This window comes from Acomys minous (genome assembly GCF_964271855.1).
Source record: "Acomys minous genome assembly, chromosome: 16".
NCBI lineage: Eukaryota > Metazoa > Chordata > Mammalia > Rodentia > Muridae > Acomys > Acomys minous.
This window is the reverse complement of record NC_140498.1, coordinates 20,294,031-20,314,303: the sequence shown is the minus strand read 5'-3', so window position 1 is coordinate 20,314,303 and position 20,273 is coordinate 20,294,031. Positions and strand designations below refer to the sequence as shown.

Genomic DNA, 20,273 nt, shown 5'->3' with positions numbered 1-20,273 from the left:
GAGGCTTGTTGGGTGAGCTGCAGAAGCTGGGTGCTGGGATCCCCCCTGCAGGAGTGGCCAAGTGTTCCTAGCCACTGAACCATCTCAGAACTCCCAGACTGTTTTGTTGTTGTTGTTGTTTTAAATAATCCTCTTTTAAATTGCATTTAAGTGTTTTAGTGGCGTAAAATGTTTTATTTGGACATTTCATACATAGACATGATTGTACTTTGCTCTTATGGGCCCCTCCTCCTGCAACTTACTCCTTCCTGTCTCCTGGCTCCTCTCTTCTCTCCCAATGGGTCAGAATTCTCAGAAGAAATACAAGTGACTCATAAATACTTTGAAGTCTTCAGCATCATTAGCCATCCAGGAAATACAGACAGAAACTGCAGAGAGACTCCGCGCACCGCGGTCGGTCACATCAGCATCTCTCCGAGGGTCAGGTAGATTCTGACACTGAGGCCTGGCCTCTTTACTGAGGCACTGTGGCAGCTTCCCCCTCTTTGCTAATTACAGACCTGTTTGTTTAGAGTCCCTTGGTTTAGTTTTGGTGGGTCACGTGTGTCTAGGAATTTACCCACCTCGTCTAGATTTTCCAGATTTTTATTTATATAAAATTATGTGTATTTATATAAATATAAAGATTTTAAAATATTCCCTAGTAATTCTATGGGTTTTTTTTCATTTTAAGATGTTTTATTATTCTAAAAATTCTTTTTTTAAAATAATTTATTCATGTTACATCTCGATTGTTAGCCCTTCCCCGATTCTATGGGTTTTATCTGTGTGTGTTGTAGTGCCCCTATTTATCTCCAGTTTTGGATCATGTATCCATTATCTTTGGTTAGTTTAACGTTTTAGGTTTTTGGTTTTGTTTTTTAAGTTATTTTGGGTTTGATTTACACTTTTTAAAAGACCTTGAGGTGCATAGAAAGTTACTTATTTGAACACATATGAAAGTTGGTTCCATTTTTATTTTAATATTTTGGTTTGTTGCCAAAACTGAAGCTATCCTCTTGGTAAACAAGTCAGGTAGTATGTATTGCGATTTATTTTACATCATCTTTCTTTTTCTCCTGCTTTACCATTTTAATTACATAGCTCTCTGCACAGAGGTCCTATCATGAAACAGCCATGGCGTGGATACAAGCTTCTAACCTGCGCTTCCAGTTTACTCAGGTAATTAATGTTATTCCTTCTCAAGTCTCTGATGAAGACCAGATAGTTTAGTTCTACAATTAAGCTTAGTTGTTTAGGGATTAAGATGTTTTTAGGTCTAGATAGATGTTTTAAGTTGATAGAGATGAGATATGATAGATATTGATTTACATTCAGAATTTTAGACTCACCAAGATAGGAAAGATGTTTTCTTCAAAGTTGCTAAATATAAATAGCCAAAACATTATGAATGTGACATGAATATAATTACTGCTTCTTTCATGGTTCTTCTTGCTGTATGCAGTTTATTATAGATATGTGATAATATAAATGTATATATAAAAATATTTTTTAAAAGTCCCTGTACAAAAAGGAATGGGGAAAATGCTTTTAATGTAAAAATGTGCCTCAAGACTTTTCTGGGTTATTGGATTTTGATTGGCCTTTAGCTTTTGGGCTACCTTACAACTCTGTAAATAGTGATGTAAAAATAACTCATTTCAACATGTAAATAGCACTCCTGGGACTTCCACAGACAACCTTGCCCAACTATAAAAGTTATTGCTGCCTCAGTTTACACAAGTTTCACTCCTCCTAAGCTATAAGTGTGTCTCTTTTTTGATTGACCCAAAATTTACAACAACTTAGTCACTGCCACCTTAATCCCGAGCTCAAGAAAATCTGTGTTGTTTCTTTTCTGAGAGTCATTTTCCTTTTTATCAAAAATTGCTAAAAAAATAAACCACAGTGGCATTTGTGGTGCTCAAACAATGAAACCAGACACGACATCAGCTCCACCTCTTGTGTACTTTAGTGATGGCTGAGGGTCCACTTGGCTAGCAGCAAAAACAACGGGGCAGACACAATCCACTTGAAAGTTGCCCTCACAATTTTCACAAGGCAGAAAGGAGTTAACATATATGGTACCCCATCTTTATTTTTAGAAAGGAAAAGACATCTGTGTTCATACTCATATTGTTGATGGTCATAAATAAACTATAAACACAGTTGCTTATGATGACTGGTGTTATTAATGGGCAAGATCATTGTTAGGCAACTTTTATAAACTATTTCCATATTCAAAAGGTCTTAGGACTAATTCACAAATAGATGTGCCCTTCATAGAACCTCCATCTGCTATCCTGGATCTCCCTTCGGATACTGGGGCTTGCCACTTCTGTGTGTGGCCTTAATATTTCTTTTATGTGTGTGTACTATAACATATGATGCCACGATCACTTGTTAACTTTAAAATACATTTTTGCATATTTTAAAGCTATGACATGACAGGGTGAAGATTTTTTGTTTTGTTTCTCAAGACAGGATTTCTATGTGTAGCCCTGGCTGTCCTGGAACCTCTCTTTATAGATCAGGCTGGCCTTGAACTCAGAGATCTGCCTGCCTCTGACTCCCAAGTGCTGGGATTGAAGGTGTGCGCCACCATGCCTGGCTAAAAAGAAGCTTCTTAATAGGAGGCTTTGTAATTTACACACACACACACACACACACACACACACACACACACACACACACACACTAGGGATATATAAAACCCCCATTAGAGTTACAAAGAACAGATATATCTCTATTATTTATAAAGTACCTTTAAGGTGTGTCTTTCTTAAGCAGAGAAAGAGCTTTCTTGGCTGGATAGCGGCGCACGATTGTAACCCCTGCGCTCTGGAGGCTGAGGCAGGAGGAGTGAGCGGTCAAGGCCTGTTGGGTTGCACAGTAATTTCTGGTGACATCTTGTCTCAATAAAGTAAAACTGAATGAACAACAAACTTTGCCGAGAGACACGGAAGCCTGAAAGAACTGACAGGACACATCTGTGTTTGGCTAAGAAACCTTTTAAAGTTGCCCAGGATTCACACATTTAGGTGGTTGATCACCGTGGTTCTGGTGCCAGAGCAGAGAAAGGACTTGGTGTCTCACAGCTGCCCCAATATCCATGAGAACCTGGTGCCTGAAAACATGTGACCTTACAAAGCGGAGGGCAGCGGCACACCATCAAACAAATTGTACAGGAGTAACTCAGTAGCTGATTGGGGGTTGGGGTTGGGGTTGGGGCCAGGAAGTATACACAGGACAATTTTACGGCACACATTAAGTTAAATTTCAGATGATTCAAAGCATCATGTTTTTATCCAAAGGATGAAGAAAACACTGGAGAAGCCACCCAAAGCAAAGAGTTTATCAGCTGGGTTCTTGTGTAAAACATAGAACAGAGAAAATGAACCAAATGATTCTTTTCTAAATTCTACCAGGTCTACAAAATGAGCACAATTCTAGATACTAAAAAAAAAAAAGAAAAAAGTTAAGTAGTTAGATAAAGTAGGTGTCCAGGGAATTGGGGTTAGGCAGAAAATAATAACAAAGGCAAAAGCAGCTCCCATATTTACAAGCAGCAGCCTCAGTGTTTTGTTTTGTTTTTTTTCAGGGAAAGTTGACTACATCAATCCACAGACACACCATACACACCTAACTCAGACACTACAGAGAAGAAAAGTGTAAACTTTCACTTAGCTCAAAACTTTTCTCTCTCACTAGAAGTAATTAAAAATTTAAAGACAGGCAAAAAGTGACAGATTCAAAACCCACTAAGCATGTGCTGGAACTAAAATTTTTGGTGGACTCAGGACTAGTGATGTTATTCCTCAGCATCTGTGTGGCACTGGTTCTAGGCCCTCGTTCAGGGACCCAGATTGGAGAATGTCCAGGGATTTGCATACTATTTGCATAACCTCGCACAACTTTCCTGCTGTACATTTTTGTCCTATCCAACCTATAGCCCAAGGGCCTCAAGAGCTGGACGGCTATGGATGCCCCCCAATACATTCGTAGATACGACATCTCATAATACCAAAATGCTGGACACTCCTGCACCATCTCTGTGTTATTTTAAAGACCTGATATTATGTAATACCTCATAACGTGTTGCTGGACTGAATTGCTAATAATGACTATAAACATGTACGCATACTCAGAACACATTTGGAATATGTTTGGCTTTGTCCCACTATGTGTCTGGCATGGAACTCACTGTGAGAGCCTCCCAAATACTGAAAGTATGAGCATGGGCCACCATATCTGGCTTAGACTATTTCTGATTTGTAACTGGCTGAACCTGCATCCACAGAGATTGTGTAGCTAGGATCTGACTTTCCTAATCTTTCCCAAACTTTATCTGGATTATGAGATAATTATCCAGAGGTGACCTACAGGAATTTTAACTGCAGGCATTTCTAAGAAAATACACAAGCGGCATGAATCTCTGTTTTGTGGAGGCCGGTTTTCCTAAAGATCCCTCCACAATCCCACCAATAAGTGAGCTACAAATAAAACAAGCATACCATAAAGCAACGCAAAACAAAGTATTATCACCCACGGGGCTATATTGTGTTTCTCTGGGGAGGGGCTGAGACCAAGTCACTTCAGAAAAAAATTGTGTGTCTGTGGAAAAGTTTGCTTCAGGTTAAGCTTTTTTTTTTTTTTTTTTTTGGTCACAGCAACGTATGTTTAAGATGCTAACCACTTCTGCCAACCAAGCTAGTCACGTCCTATGCACTCTGCACATCACCAGGCATCTCTTAATGTTCAGATTAACAAAGGTGTTTAAAGGGAAGGAAATGATGAGGCTGATAAACCACACACACACACACACACACACACACACACACACACACACACACACGGCCAACGTGCAGCATGTCTGCTGAACCGGAAGGGCAGTCAGGTGACTCCAGAGTGACTGGTGTAAGTTCAGCCACGGTGCAGGTTCTCCCACTGAGGTCCAATGAATGAAGCTTCAATCTCTTTTGATCCTCACTCACCAATAGCACCCATGGCCCATCAGCATTTCCCTCCTGTCATCGCCTCCCAATTAGCCCTCCTCAGCCTGTCTGACAGCTCATCAGGATCCCTCCCTCCCTTCGTTTCCGTTTTCAATCTTGAACTGACCCTCACCGTGTTTCTACTTTCACCTCAGAAGGAAAGGAGAGCTCCCCAGTTATCTTGTGTTTCATGAGGGTTATGGGTAGAGGGGTGACTTATCACCACTTAGTTCCAGGACTTTGGTGTCTCGAGGCTCAGGGGAAACATGGGTGGGGGTGGGGGGCAGGGCAGATGACCAGCAGGGGTTGGGTGCAAGGTGGGGTACCAGTCCTCCGGCTGGGGAGGAAGAGCGAATGAGGCAGCTGTGCAGGGCTGGGAGGGGAGAGTGTGATTGTAGGGGTGAGGGAAGCAGGGTACCGGCGGCGGAGGTGGTGTGGTATAGGAGTAGGGGTAAGTAGGGGATTCTGGCAAGAAGCCAGAGAAGGTGGGAGGAGACAGATGGGCCAGCGGCTGGAGCAGGGACCGTTCTTGCTTCCGCTGCTTAGCTCTGCGGTTCTGGAACCAGACCTGAGAAGAAGGAAGAGAAGACACGTCAGCACGCCCTGTCCCGAGTGGGTGGTGATGTCTCATGCCCCCAAAGACAGGGAGGGAGTAAGCACCTGCCGTGTCACTTCAGAAAGGACAGCCCTGGCTTGCCCGCGTCAGGGTTGCTGAAGAATCCTCTCTCTTACTCCCAACCTGCATCCAACCCTCCCAGCTCCCACTACCTTGAGTAGGAAATGGTGACTTCCAATGGGTTAGATGCATCTGACAGAAACAGGACTGAGAGTGAGGCGGAGAGACGGAGGAGACTGGGAAAGTATCATTGCTGAGCACGGGTTGGGTTTAAGAAAAGGTTTGCGGTTCAGGCTAGCTAACTCTAGGCTGAAGACGTCAGGAATATGGGGCTTGTGGGAATGTAAGACTGTGGTCAGAGGTGAGATGGCACACGTGTGAACAGTTAGGACTGCCTGTTTGTTGGTGTTTGTGTTACTATTCAAGGCTGGGAGTGGGTGGGTCTTGACTTTGATTTTGCTTGTGTGGTGCTGGAGGGTCAGACCCAAAGCTTTGCATCTGCTAAGCGAGGGCTGTGCGCCTGAGCTGTGGCTCTCCGGCTCTACATCCGATATCCATCGAGTTAGATGAGCTTAGATCTGGGGCCAGCTTATGTTGATGAAGCCTGTATTATCGTGAATATTTACATTAGGATTAAAAACCCCGGTGGTTGTGTCTGGACAGTCCCCCAAACAGCTAGGAAAGTTTGTTTCTTCCCTGAGTACCTTAGGGCATCCTCACCTGGATTCTGGCTTCACTGAGGCCAGTGTCTTGGGCAAGCCCTTCTCGGGCCCAGATGTCAGGATACTGGTTCCTCCCAAAGGCTGATTCCAGCTGTTCCAGCTGTGCTGGGTTGAAGGTGGTGCGGTGGCGGCGCCGGGAGTGGGGACGGCCCCTCTGCGGGCAAAGCTTAGGCCTCCCCAGCCCTGTACCACAGAATCTTTTATAAGCCTCAGGACTCCTGTCTATACAGGGGGAGGGGGGATGGGGAGGGGACCCACTTACTGATGGGACCCCCCCAGCCATCCCTGGACCACTGTTGTAGGTCCCCATGTTCTGCGTAACTCTCTCGCATGACTCCCTGTTCCCACCAGAACTCTTTCAAAACAAGGGTCTCTGCCTCCAGCCTCTACCACCTGCTCTGGCTACACTCCCCCAGCTCTGTGCCTCACGTGTGCACACACACATGACCCACAGGGCACACCTTGAGGGTCTTCCCTTTGCTGATTACCAAGGACTCCTTTGCTTGCCACTCAAGGCTTTCGTTTTCCACGCACCCACTTCATCCATCTCTCAGTCTCCTCGCCCCCGCGCTCTGCTTAGGAGGGCGAAGTGGCCTCCCCTCCCTTCCCCTCATCTGCAGACACTTTCTTCTCCCCTCTGGGATGAACTTTTTGAAGTGCCTTTTACCTCTGCCCTGGCCCTTCTACCAGCCTGCAGGAACTTGAGCTCGTGGGAAAGGCTTGCCTCTCTAGCCCAAAAGCTCCCTAAGCCCTCATATTAATTAGTCTAAGAGCCACTGGGGAAGAGAGAACGCAGAGGGAAGAGGAGACACCTGGGAAGGTAGGTGCAGAGGAAAGGAGGGGTCTTGAGTAGAGATACCCATCCCCAGGGGAAACCGAGGCTGTGGCTCCCCGCCTCTGACTCCAGTGTCTTCAGACAGGTACTGGGACCGCTCTCCCTGGAGGAAGTCCCTGGCCCTGCAGTTCCCTCCCTCTCCAAGAAGCACAAGGCTTCAGCACTGAGCAGGTGTCCTTCCACCATCCCCTCAGTCAGCGGCCTCACTTCCCACCTGTAAAGCTGTCTCAGTTTCTAAGTCCCCCCTAACAAGCCTTACTTCCCCCAAGCTCCAACTCTGCTTTCCAACCTCTCAGACTTCAGAGCGACAGATCATTGCCCCAAGGCGGATGAGGCTTTGGGAGCCATGTCTGCTGCCCCTTAGGAAACAGAGCCCACACTGAGGATTCACTCACCTCCTGTGGAGATCAGGGTCCCAGAAGCCGCGTGTGGCTCAGGCAGAGGTCGGCCACAAGCATGGCCCTTCCTTTGCTTTTCTTGTTGGTTCCTTCTTTGAGATTCCATGGCTACACACCTAGACCAAAGATGGGCTACCCCCCCTCCCCAGTCTTTCTCTTCTGTCTGTTTTGTCTTTTGATCTCTCTCCTCCCTGTTTCTTCCTTCTAGCTTTTCTGAGTCCCTCCCTCCCCACACCTCTCTCTCTCTCTTAGCTAGATACCTGTCTACTCACTGTTTCCCTCTTTTTTCTAATTCTCGATCCTTCCTCTGGATTGGCTTGGCTCTCTCTCTCTCTGATGCTGATCTGTTTTCTCTTAACCACCTACTTTCTCACGCTCCCTTTCTTTCTCCCTTAGTCTTGGAGAAGCGACCTCCTCCTGGCCCCATGGGCCTGTCCAATCATTTCTTGGTCACCAGAGCCCCCTGGCTTGCGGGGAGGATCACAAGCCAGATGAGCTGAGGTGAGGTGCTCTGCCAGAGGGGTCCAGGGGCTGAGGCCAAGAGCTCATGTTCCCAGGGGACCAGATTCTTTTGTCCTATTAAATCCCCCTTCTGGGAGCAGGCAGGGGACAGAGGGGAAGAGACATTTCTACTAAGACACCCCTTCTGTGAGCCCCACTGTAAGGGGGGGGGGAATGGAGAGGGGAACACACAGGACCCGGAACAAGGCATGATATCCCAACATGTTTGTAGGCAACTCTGAGGATGAAAAATCATCCCAAGTGCATGCTGGTCCTCCTGGATACCTTGACACTTGAGGACAGTAGGACCCTCCAGGACACACTGAAGCCCAAGGACCTTCAAGTACCACAAGGTGATCTCACACACCTCCATTACGTCCTAGCATTGGATCCCTCACCTGCGGGGCCCTCCCTCACCCAAGCCCACCCCTGAATCCACTCAGCCAGCCATGAGTGCCTTCACGCCCATAAGTCTCCAGACACCAGAGTTCTCAGATGCTCTCTGAGTTCCTCATTCAATTTTCACTCCTTACTCATCCCAAGCCCTCAGGGTATCACAACCTGTTGAGGCAGCCTAGATCCTCCAGAGCGTCTCAGTTCCAAGTTCGTCCCGCCCTACCCAACCCTCAGGTCTCGCCTCAAAATAAATGAGGTTCTCAGACTCTGCCATTATGATTCTTCAAGGAAGGCCTGACACTTGGATTCTCTGAGAGCTCAGAACAAGCTGGGGCCCCAAGTCAGGTCTCTTGATATGATTTTGACTGTGAAAGCCTTCCTGGTATCCTTAGGACATCTTGATCTTTTAAGGGCAGACACTAACTGATGACACATGGACCCTTCAGAACTCCCTGTCACTATGGGCAACCTGACTCTCAAGGGCAGAGTAACTCCTCAGACACATCTCTTAGAACCATAATGACTGTTCAAAACAGGAGAACCATCAAGGTCCTTTTAAAAGATCAATTAACTTGTTATTATTATTTATATGTGTAATTATTTATATTATTTATACGTGCTGATGCCACAGCTTATGCATAGAGGTCAGAGGACATTTTGTGGGGAGCGGGTTCTCTCCTTTCAACATACGAGTTTCAGGGATCAACTTCAGACCTTCCGGTTCAGCAACAAGTGCCCTGCCCACTGAGCCACCTCACAGATCTCGGTCCTCAGGGTCTTAACACTCACAATATGATCCTCAGGACAGCAGCACACAGGAGCTTGTTAGGGTCAAAATCTTGGCCTCACCTTTCTACTGCAATGGAACCCATGACCTAACAAGATTCATAGCAGAACTGAGTGGACGCTTAGCTCCTTCAAAGAGCACTTAGTCCCCACTGAGCCTTGTCCCTTAGTTCGAATCCTGCTACAGGAGCTGCCCTACCCACTTTAGTTAGTGGAAGGACATTTGTGGATTTCAGTGAGTGGTCTCAGGATTGAGAATGTGAATCCTCACTCCCCTCGTCTCTTAGATACTTTGTGGAGAGGGAGGCTACATTTCCATATCGTTAAGTTAAAAAAAAAATTGCTTTCAAAAATGGTTTGGTCGTATAAAGATTCTAATTAGAAAGGAATCCAACATAGATCATAAGGCAATAAAGAAGGCTTTAAAAGTCCACAGATGCCAACTCCAAGAGAAGAACACGCTTTATAGATGGCTCAGCAGTCAAGTCCTTTGCAAAGGACCAGGTTTGATCCCCAACACCCACGTGGCAGCTCACAATCATCTATAACTCCTGTTCCAGGGGATCTGATGCCTTCCTCTGGCCCCTGTGGGTACCAGGGATGCACGTGGTACACACAGAAACACATGCAGCCAAAGCGCCCATACACAGAAAGATTAAAATAAAACAAACCTCAGAAATACGTTTTGTAATTTTAAAAAAGTATGTACCAGGGAATTACTAACTCAGCCTTTCCTGTTTCCTTGGAAAACCCAGAATGAAGTACAAAAACCTTCTCCACTTCTCCTCTAGAAGCTTCTGGTTTTCTGAGTCAGGGATAGGTGAAACTGTTACAGAGATTAAGACACAGAATCCACTCTCTATTTCCAGTCACTACTTTCTTAGTATAAATTAGTAAACCGAACCTTAATCCCGAAGGTTTAAGGGCTATTCAGAAGAAAGTCAAGGCAATTACCAGAGTGTACAGAGCAAAGCCGCTGTGACGTCCTTGATGTTCAGTTTCATCAGTTTTATAAAGGACACGGGGCAGGGCACCAAGTACACTGTGTGTGTGTGATATGGGCCCCCCCAGGACTCAGAACAGGAGCAGTGTCTGATGGGAGCTTGCCATGGCAGACTGAGCAGAGCCGGCCACATATCACAGGCCTTGCTTAATGCTCAGCAGCTGGATTTCTGGCAGAAAGAGGTTTCTGAGAGGAGCGGGGCCTGGCAGGGAGGACCTAGGGACAGGCATCTAGAAGGCAGGCTTCCCCTACTGTGAAAAGGAGCTGACTGTCACCAGAGCAGCAGAGGCCAAACTAGGGTTCCACCTGCCAGCAAGAAGACTGCTTCTTCATCAGGGACCCCCCCCCCAACCTTTGCCAGGAGCCGCTTTGAATCTCGCAGAGAAGACCAAAACCAACTTAGCTCCGAGTCGGAGACACTTTCCTTAATTTCAGTATGGCTACTGTATGACACCATGACTGCACCCTCCAAGAACTTAACCCAAAGGATACACTCTGGAAAGTGGATATTCATGTGCCGTTGACTGGTTTCGTAAATGTGTACCTGATAAAACTAAACAAATACTGGGTATATTATGAAATCATAGATGTATGAAATGATAAAAACACACAGGGCTGAGAACACGGCTCAGCTGGAAGGGCTCTTGCCTTGTATCCATGAAGTCCTGGGTTCCAATCCCAGCACCGTAAAAACCAGGTGTGGTGCTCACCCCTATAATCCCAGTCCTGGAGAATGGGGAGGGGGGGCAGGGTAATCAGCAGCTCTAGGTCACCCTTGGCTCTCTATGGAGTGAGTCTGAGAACAGCCTAGACTATGTGAGATCCTGCCCCAAACTGTAAAAGACAAAAAGTTCTGATACCCTGAAATTGGACTTTGTTCGCTTCCTGCATCTTCTTCTTTCTTAGATGGAAAAACAAACTCAGAAAAAAACAAAGTTGCATGACCAGGCCCAAGTAGCCAGTCTGAACACCGAACTGTTCTTTTCACCCTGAGGTACTCCGTGTCCAGGGTGCAAGTGGACCTCTAGTGAGGAGCTATGGGGGAGTCAGTCCGTCAGCCCTGGTAGCCCTCAACGTTGGCAACCTGAATCACACCGCTCCATCCATCAAGGAACTCCCAGGGCCCAGGGAGGGTGGGGTCTATTTATTGGCTCCCACTCTTCTGACTGACCCGGGAAAGCCCCAGTGTCTTACGAGAGTGTTCCTCTGGTAAGAAAAAGGCGCCTCAGTTCTCAGGCTCAGCTGTGAATTTTCATAATCCAGGCTTAAGCAGAGAGTCAGCAGAAATGGCAGAAACGAGGGGTCTATGAAGACATTGGACAGCAGCAGTGAGAGGGCCTGGGGAAGGTAAGAGGCCACCGTGTCTGTCGGCAGCATACACGCTCACACAAGCACATGGATAATAGTGGGAGACCCGTTCACCCAGTCCCCCTGCATCTAATCAAGTTCAAGGGCGGGGTGGGGGGTGGGGCAGGGGGATGTCTGTTAGCATGCTGTGCACCGGCCTTCCATGCTTCGCTGCAGATTGGTACAAGCTCACTTCCAAGACAGAAAGGAAAAGGAAGCACTGGGAAGGGTTAGAGAGCGCGTGTGGGGTTCTGAAATGCTTGGCCGGAAGCTCAGATCCAAGAGCCACCCTTCCTCACCCCAAAAGGCAGGCAATCTGCCAGGTGTCTAGACTCCCAAGCCTGCTCTTATCCCTACCGCATGTCTACCCACTGTTCTCTATGACTGTACAGCAATGTATCTTAAGCGAGGCTACTTAGATGCCATGCTGAGTTTTTAGTTTTTCGAGACAGGGTCTCTCTGTGTAGCCTTGGCTGTCCTGGACTCGCTTTGTAGACCAGGCTGACCTCGGACTCACAGTGATCCACCTGCCTCTGCCTCCCGAGTGCTGGGATTAAAGGTGTGCGCCACCGCCACCCAGCTTGAGAGAAGCAGTCTTAATGCTCAAGGACACGAACGCTCCCTGAGGGCAGCTGTGCCAGACACAGTTTCTTGTTTGGTACATGGAAGCAGCCACCAACATATTTAAGTGACATAAACCAAATGTCATCATGCCGAGGGCTGGGTGCAGCTCCCACTCCCTAGGAGAAAGCCTCAGGGGACAACAGAAAGTCAGAGACTATCCAGAGTAAGAAGAACTCGGTACACTATGGCCACCTGACACCAAGGCCAGGAGGAGCCTTGGACCTCCTCTGTTTCCGTCATCAACAGCACCTTTTTTTCTGAGAAGGTAAAGCAAGGAAGCAGGCAGGGAGCCCAGCTGTCAATCCTCCCGAGCTACTGGGGGAAGCTGTCCCTCCTTTATGGCTGCTTACAGATTTCTGGGGGGTGTCACGCCCTTGCTGTGGCTGGAATACAAAGGGTGACTCCCCTCATGGGTTCTAATAATTAGTTTTCTTATGGTTTGTTTCGTGTCAGGAATCCTAGGGATTGTTAAGATGACAGTGGCCACTGTGTCTTTGAATAGGAAGACCACAAACAGGAGAAGGCAACCATAGTGAGGCAGGACGTATACGTCGAGAGGGGTTTTCTTTCTTTATTTTTAAACATTTTAATTTATTATAGTTTATTCAGCTTACATCCCAATTGTTATCCCCTCACTTGTATTTTCCCATTCCCACCCTCCCTCCCTCTTCCACCCCATTCCCCTCCCCTAGACCTCTGACGGAAGGGGACCTCCTCCCCCACCATATGACCACAGCCTATCAGGTGTCATGTGGATAGCCTGCTTGACAGGGATTTTCTTATTCCCTGAATGGATGGGAATTTTAATACGTTGGAGAGGATACAGGTGTATGAAACAATGCTTGCTACATGTGAATGACATGATAGAGGTCAGCCCACCCATGGTGATCAAGCTGTGATGTCATTGATAATCATAGAACCATATACTTTTATCTGTATTTATCATCTATCTATCTATCTATCTATCTATCTATCTATCTATCTATCTATCAATTATATATATATATGTCATTTATCTAAATGAGACTGAGGCCCAGGAGAGTTATTCTTACTTACCCACCCACACATACACACGCACACACGCACGCACGCACACGCGCGCACGTCCTGAAAGTAGATGAAGACCATTTGAAGAAGAGGAAATCATCAAGGAAGTAATACAAAGACATGGAGGATGATTAGGGAGGTGGACATGAGCAAAGTGCAGTGATACATATTCTATCACACACACACACACACACACACACACACACACACACACACAAGCATATACCTATACACATATATGTACATATATGAAAACTCAGATGAAAGCCATTATGTCACCAAAACTAAACATTAATAAAGCAAAACAATTAAAAGCCCTCAAGGCAGAGAACAGGAAGAGCCTCTGCAGGCCCATTTCCCGAGTCCAGGAAGGATAGAGACAATGCGCTCTTAGCACAAGCCCCTAATGAGGACTTCTGAGGACTCAGCCCAAGGGGGCGCCCTGACTTGGCAGCCATCTTCATGAAAAGCTAGGTCTCAAGGGATGGAGACTCTGCTTATTAGTTTCCAACCATCCAAGCTTGACCAGAGGGAGCCCACATGTTTCTCCAGTAAGGAGAGGCACTTCAGTTTTCTTTGACTTTGCTTCCTCCAGGGTCAAGCACAGAGGCAGCAGAGATGGGGACTCTGTGAAGGCCCTGACAGCAGCAGAGGAAGGCAGGTGAGAGTCCTGGGGGTGCAGTGAGGGAGGACACCTTCACCCCTGGCAGGTAAGAGGGTCGGGGGCGCAGTGAGGGAGGACACCTTCACCCCCAACAGTGGACTAATTCACATGGACTCAAGCATATGACATGATATCGAGAAAAATTAAGACAGACCTGCCCAGTTCCTCTGCATGGGACCAGTCTCAAAGGGGAGAAAAAGGTCTGTTCTCCTTCATACATGCAAACTCTTTTCTGTCGAGGTGCACTGCCTGCTGGGAGTACAGCCAAGGCACATACAGGGTGGGAACAGAAAAGTGCAAAGTGCTAGACAGAGCGCACAGCTGCCAGCAAGCTTGGCTACATGCTCAGGGACAAGAGCCGTACTTCTCTATACCCTGGGGTATCTCTGGCACACACGGCAGCCTTATTTCATCTCTCATGTCCTTGGCTGTGCCCATTGTTTGTTCTCCTTTATTCTCTTTAGTGTCAATTATAGAGACTCTGAGTGGTCTCAGAGTCAGGCCACTTAGACATCCTGCCCAGCCCCACAGAAGGGTCTTGGCCCAGACCTGAGCCCAGAGATTAAGCAGCCTTAACTTCATGACCCGGATCCCAAACAGTGGTGCAGATGTGCCAGGTGTCTCAGATAGGTACACACTAGCTCAGCTCACGGGAGATAACGGACAAGAGCAGAGTCAACGTGTTGAAGTCACCAAAACTGAAAATCACCATTAAACGGAATAAGAGAAGCATCATCGCCTGGTGAGGAGGCCGTGGGGTGGTGGTGCAGAATTCTATTGCAGGGGGTGCCCAAATAACATCCAATCATTAAAAGGACCTAGGTACATGGTGTGCTGTAGTGTGTGACTGGCTTGGGAGGAGTTTAAGCCATGAAATGACAATATATTGTCATTTTCCACAACTCAGCCTCCCACAGCCAATCATTGCTTCACAGAGGCACTGTAACAAGACCAGCCAGCCTAGTGGCAGTCCCACATGATGTTTCCAACATAAGAATCCTCTCCTGAAATCCTACTACCTTTCTGTATCTCTGACCCCACCATGGGATCTGTCCAGAAGACCAGATGCTAAAGTACACAGGACAAGTATGTTCCCATGAGTCTTGTGGTCACACATCACTCCCTTATCCCTCAAATTCCTTTAAAAAAAATCCTTAGAATGTTTGTTTGTATGTGAGAGTAAGTGCGCACGTGACAAGGTACACATGTGGAGGTCACAGAACAACACGTAGGAGTGAGCTGGCTCTCTCCTTCCATCACGTGGGTCCTCTGATTGAACTCAGGTCGTCGGCCTTGATGGCAGGCACCGAGCCTTCTCCCTGGCCCTTGTCCCTCAAATTAGAAGGGGCACGTTAGCCATACTCCACTAGGTACATTTTCCAGCTTTTTAAAAACACTCCCCACCGTGTCTCAGGGATGAATGTTTGTCCTGGGTAGATCACTTCCCATCTCAGCACTTTGGCTGAATTTCCCTGGTGTGACTCTCATCACTGCTTGAGTCATTACCCCTAAGGTATCTATGCCCTCGTCAGTCTTCTCAAAATGTTCACTAGTGCACCCTCTGTGCCAGCGGGTGGACTGTATCACACACAGCCATCTCTTCTGCTTTCCTTTCCCCAGGACTTTGGTCACCGAAAGACCAGCTCCCCTCTCTTCCTGTTTAAGCACCCGGAATCTTTACAGAGATGCAGCAGTCAAAGTTTTCATGTATCCTCCCTGACTGTGTTGGCTTCTCAGTCCTGGAGTTTATTTTTAGATACTCTGGGTGAATTTGCTCTTTTTCAGTCTGTAAAATCTTTCTTCCAATAGGAAAACACCCCAGTTGCTCCAGGTATCTGCCCTTCCTTCTGAGCGAAGGAAGGAGGAAGAATGCCCCTTGCACAACTCAGTGCATCCCCACAGAGGGATGGCAACTTAAGGGCAGGTAAGATGCTGAACAAAACCGTTTTTTTTTTCCTTGTCTCTTGGTTCTGCAAAGATTTCGGTTTGTGAGAAAATTAGAAAAGCCACAGATAAACTCCTCAGGATTCTAGTGTATGAGATCTAGAATTTACTTCTTGGCTAAAATTTCAACAAATGACAGCTATTTAAAGTGTAGCATAAAGAGAGACGACAGCAGCAACTCTTCCACTGTTTTAAAGCAGTCTTTAAAAAAAAAAAATCCAAGCACTTTTATTGTACTGTGATTAAAGATTTAAATTGTTTATTTTAACTACCACTACCATCCAAACAGTTAAGCTGTTCTTTTTAAAAATACATTTTTATTAAAATTTCTTTATATTACATCTCGAGTGTAATCCCCTTGCTCTTCTCTTCCTGTTCCCATTCTCCCTCCCTCCCCCCTTTTTTTTTGGCCCTGTCCCCTCCCCTGACTGTTGGGGTTCTTTCCCTCTGGCCCCCTACCCCCGCTGGTTGGCCACAGCCTATCAGGTCTCATCTGGGTAGCCTGCATCCCCTTTTTCTATGCTCCCACAGGGCCTCTCCACCAAGGGGCAGTGATCAAATCCCAGGCACCAGAGTTCACGTCAGAGGCCTCCCCCTCTCCCTTCCCTCCCCTTCTCCATGTGGGGAACGAGCTGTCCATCCACAACATCTGAACAGGGGGCCAAGGTTCTCTCCTTGCAATGTCATTGTTTGTGCATCAGCTTGTGCAGGTCACCCTGGGTCAGGATCTGCCAATCTAAACAGTGACTTCTATTGGCTCTGTGAATTTGGATAAATCACCTCATTGCCTCAAGCTTCAGTCGTTTCACCTATAAAGTGGGATGTGATGCCACAATTATTAGAGCAAGGAAAATTTTGCATAGGAAAGAACCTATATATTCGAACAAGAGTGAACAAGAACACAGTCACTGTAATCAAAGCATAGCAGAGTTCACTAGGCTCTTCTGTAGAATTACTCAGACCACTCAGCTTAGTAAATTCTCAGCCAATGATTAAGCTCTTCCAAACTGCATGATGTTTTTGTTTAAGAGTTGACATCCAATCTTACCCTGCAATGGAACTGTTTGACCCACAGATGTGGCTAGAGAGAACCAGACGACAGCCACAGAATTCCTCCTCCTGGGACTTGCTGGGCAGTCAGAGCAAGAAGAGGTCGTCTTTGCAGTGTTCCTGGGGATGTACATGGTCACCATCTCTGGGAACCTTCTCATCATCCTGGCCATCAGCTGTGACCCTCATCTCCACACGCCTATGTACTTCTTCCTGGCCAACCTCTCTGGGGTCGACATCTGCTTTTCCTCAGTCACCATCCCCAAGGCGCTGGTGAATCACGTGCTGGGGAGCAAGTCCATCTCTTACACGGAGTGTATGATCCAGATCTATTTCTTCATCACATTCATCAACATGGACGGCTTCCTCCTGAGTGTCATGGCCTATGACCGCTATGTGGCCATCTGTCACCCTCTCCACTACACCATGATGATGAGGCCCAGGCTCTGTGTCCTCCTGGTGGCCATATCATGGGTCATCACAAACCTGCATGCTCTCTTGCACACTCTCCTCATGGTTCGACTCACGTTCTGCTCCCATAATGCAGTGCACCACTTCTTCTGTGACCCCTACCCTATCCTGAAGCTCTCTTGTTCTGACACCTTTGTCAATGACATCACAGCCTTCACTGTGGGTGGGCTGACCTCTGTCACACCATTCACATGTATCACTGTTTCCTATGCCTACATCCTCTCCAATGTACTGAAGTTTCCATCTATTCGGAGAATAAGGAAAGCCCTGTCCACGTGTGGGTCTCACCTCACCGTGGTCTGCCTCTTCTATGGGGCGATCCTGGGGGTCTATATGCATCCTTCAGCTACATATTCAGTACAGGACACGGTGGCCACTGCCTTTTTCACAGTGGTGACACCCATGGTCAATCCCTTCATCTACAGCCTGAGGAATCACGATGTCAAAGGGGCCCTAAGGAAACTCATGTTTAGGAGACCCGTGTTGTCAAGATTCTACAGATAGAAAAGTCTAGAACAGAGAAGGCTGAAAATGAAGCCACTGAGACTGAGGTAAGTATAATCAAGTATAATCTTCATTATTGTGTTTCTTACTAGTGCTTTATGCTTGTGTTATTGTCTTTAAATACCTCACTGATGAATGCTCATAACTATAAAATCTTGAATCTCTTGCCTATACAGAGAACAAATCCTAAGGCCCTTATTTTAGAAATAAACACAAGATGGGCTTAGGAGGGTGCGTTTGCTGACCTCCTGCAACCCCTCACTGTTTCCCATGGCTGTGTCCAGCAGCACGAGAAGACACTAGCAGGCACGTGAACTGAGGCTGCATATACCATCTGAGGGTCACGTGCAATAATAATGAGGTTTTGCAAGGTGACCTTTCCTACATAGTGTTGGATAAAATATATGATGATACTTATCAAATGATTGTAATATGTTAAAGACTATCTCTGCATCGAACTTGTTTCTTTTGAGACAAGGTCTCACTATGTAAACCTGGCTTCTCTGGAACTCACTATGCAGACAAGGCTGGGCTTGGACACATAAAGATCCACTTGCCTCTGCCTCCTAAGTACTGGGACTTCAGGTGTGTGCTACCACACCTGGTTTATCTTTACACCACTGTGATATAGCATTACACATATTCTTGTCTCCAGCTCAAGGAAATTGAATCTCAAAGACATTGAGCTGTCCCAGTCTATAGAATCACTCATGATCCTTAGAAGCATCCAAGACCGTATTGAAATAGAAAAGCAAACTAACAAATGCTGGGAGGCATGGAGGACACAGACGACAGTGTCCTATTTTGTTCCTGGCAGGAGCCAAGGGTGAAAGAATATGTGGTGATTATTTGTGCAGGATTCTCAGCTGTTGAACGGTCTGCTGGTAGGCACCGATTCTGTCTCTGTTTCTGATCCTAAGCTAGCCATGGCGGCAGAGGGCCAAGAACACGTCCCAGGACGAGCCCCTGGGTCCACGAGCAGCTTCCGAGGCAGGCAATTGAATGTCTATGAAGGAGAATGTGTGTGGTTCCTACTTTTAATTGCCTCCGTAGTTACTCAAGAAACAAGTACATTTTAAATGTCCCTGTGCAGTGAGCCAGGCACCGAGTGTGACTTTAATGTGCAGTTGCTGTGATCACCGCTTCCAGACTTTGTGCAGTTCACCCAGTGTAGCCCAGCAGCGTGGAGGTGTGACCAAGGCACTTGCACGTGGGCTCTTCTAGACCCACTTATCAACAGCTGCCACTCTGAGGGGCCTTCTTTTCTGTTTCCGGGATTCCTAGGATGCACCCCTCCCTTCTCCCTACCAGACAGTTCCATGCAGAAATAATTCACCATTTGCAGACAGGAGCCACACAGAGCTGCCAGGAAACAAGTTCAACACCAGCTCGTGAGTGTCAAGGTCAAGGTTTAGCCCTCACATGCCCCTCTGTAATTCATACAACACAAAGCATGGGGAGATCCAGGGGTGGTGGCCCGTACACCTGACCCCAACACATAGGACACAGAGCAGGAAGATGCAGGTTCAGTGCCAGCCTGAGCTATGAGGCTTTGATGTTTATCTCCAGGACTGGGAAGGAAAGAGGCTGTTAAAAAAAACAAGCAAAAAGGTCTGTCAGGAACATAAAGATTGGTACTAAATTTTCATGGAAATAGACATTTATAATCTAGTCTGCATATATATGTATATCTAATTTTCATGGAAATGGACATTTATAATCTAGTCTATATATATGTATATATGTCTCATACTGTTGTAATCAATCAGTGAATATGCAAAAAAGTCCAATTTATTTGAATAGAAAAGTTTAGATTTAGATCCAGGTTTAAAATGGTGGGTTGGAAATCTCTGAGGGTTGGTCTCCTGCCTCAGGCAAAAGGTAAAGCAGAAATCCAACCACACTAACTGACTAGGAGCTCCATCTCCTGCTCAACATCAAACCCAGCATCACTTCACAAGAAATGGCCATAGCTCCTTGGTAGGGGGAGGCAGGTATGAACTGCCCGCCTGCCTCCATTGTTCAGCCCTAATGTGCTTGTAGGGATAGCAGTGCACACTCCAAGGGGCGCTGGTGGTGTCCCAGAGGTCCATGGGGATGTTGTTCTATCAAAATCTGGGGCTCAATGCTTTGGTTGGCCAGGTGGATCCCTGGGGTGATGCTGTAGTGTGCTTGTCTCCCACATAGGCTGCAGAGACCTGCCTCCCCCAGTGGCGTTCATTAGGAGGTTCGGGATAGCAGTGTTTCTCTATGGTTCCCTCTATTTGTAGGCAGGGTTTTGTCTGTGCACTAGTTAACTACAGAGACAGTGAAACAACTCCTTGGAGATCTACACATAATTAACGCTTCCATGCACATACACACACACACACACACACACACACACACACAC

At 46.8% G+C, this 20,273-nt stretch overlaps 2 protein-coding genes across 18 annotated transcripts in view; one reads left to right on the top strand and one right to left on the bottom strand.

The window, feature by feature from the left end:
* Positions 1-20,273, top strand: part of LOC311587252 (olfactory receptor 1f45-like) — an 80,195-nt gene that overhangs the window by 53,027 nt on the left and 6,895 nt on the right. For 4 of the 17 annotated variants that reach the window (XM_084763822.1, XM_084763835.1, XM_084763834.1 and 1 more), the window contains exons 2-8: positions 287-425; positions 1,084-1,161; positions 7,228-7,317; positions 7,941-8,045; positions 8,278-8,398; positions 11,494-15,836; positions 16,932-17,928. In XM_084763822.1, coding sequence (XP_084619948.1) covers positions 15,782-15,836; positions 16,932-17,881 — 1,005 coding nt within the window. In that variant the 5' untranslated portion in view covers positions 287-425; positions 1,084-1,161; positions 7,228-7,317; ... (1 more) ...; positions 8,278-8,398; positions 11,494-15,781 and the 3' untranslated portion in view covers positions 17,882-17,928. The other 13 variants (XR_014775804.1, XR_014775805.1, XM_084763828.1 and 10 more) reach the window with 11 other exon arrangements.
* PROP1 (PROP paired-like homeobox 1) lies at positions 4,854-7,921 on the bottom strand. The gene is made up of 3 exons (XM_084763839.1): positions 7,542-7,921; positions 6,310-6,533; positions 4,854-5,541 (listed from the first exon to the last, which is right to left on the bottom strand). Exons 1-3 carry the CDS (start codon positions 7,648-7,650, stop codon positions 5,200-5,202), a joined length of 675 nt encoding a protein of 224 aa, XP_084619965.1. The 5' UTR covers positions 7,651-7,921; the 3' UTR covers positions 4,854-5,199.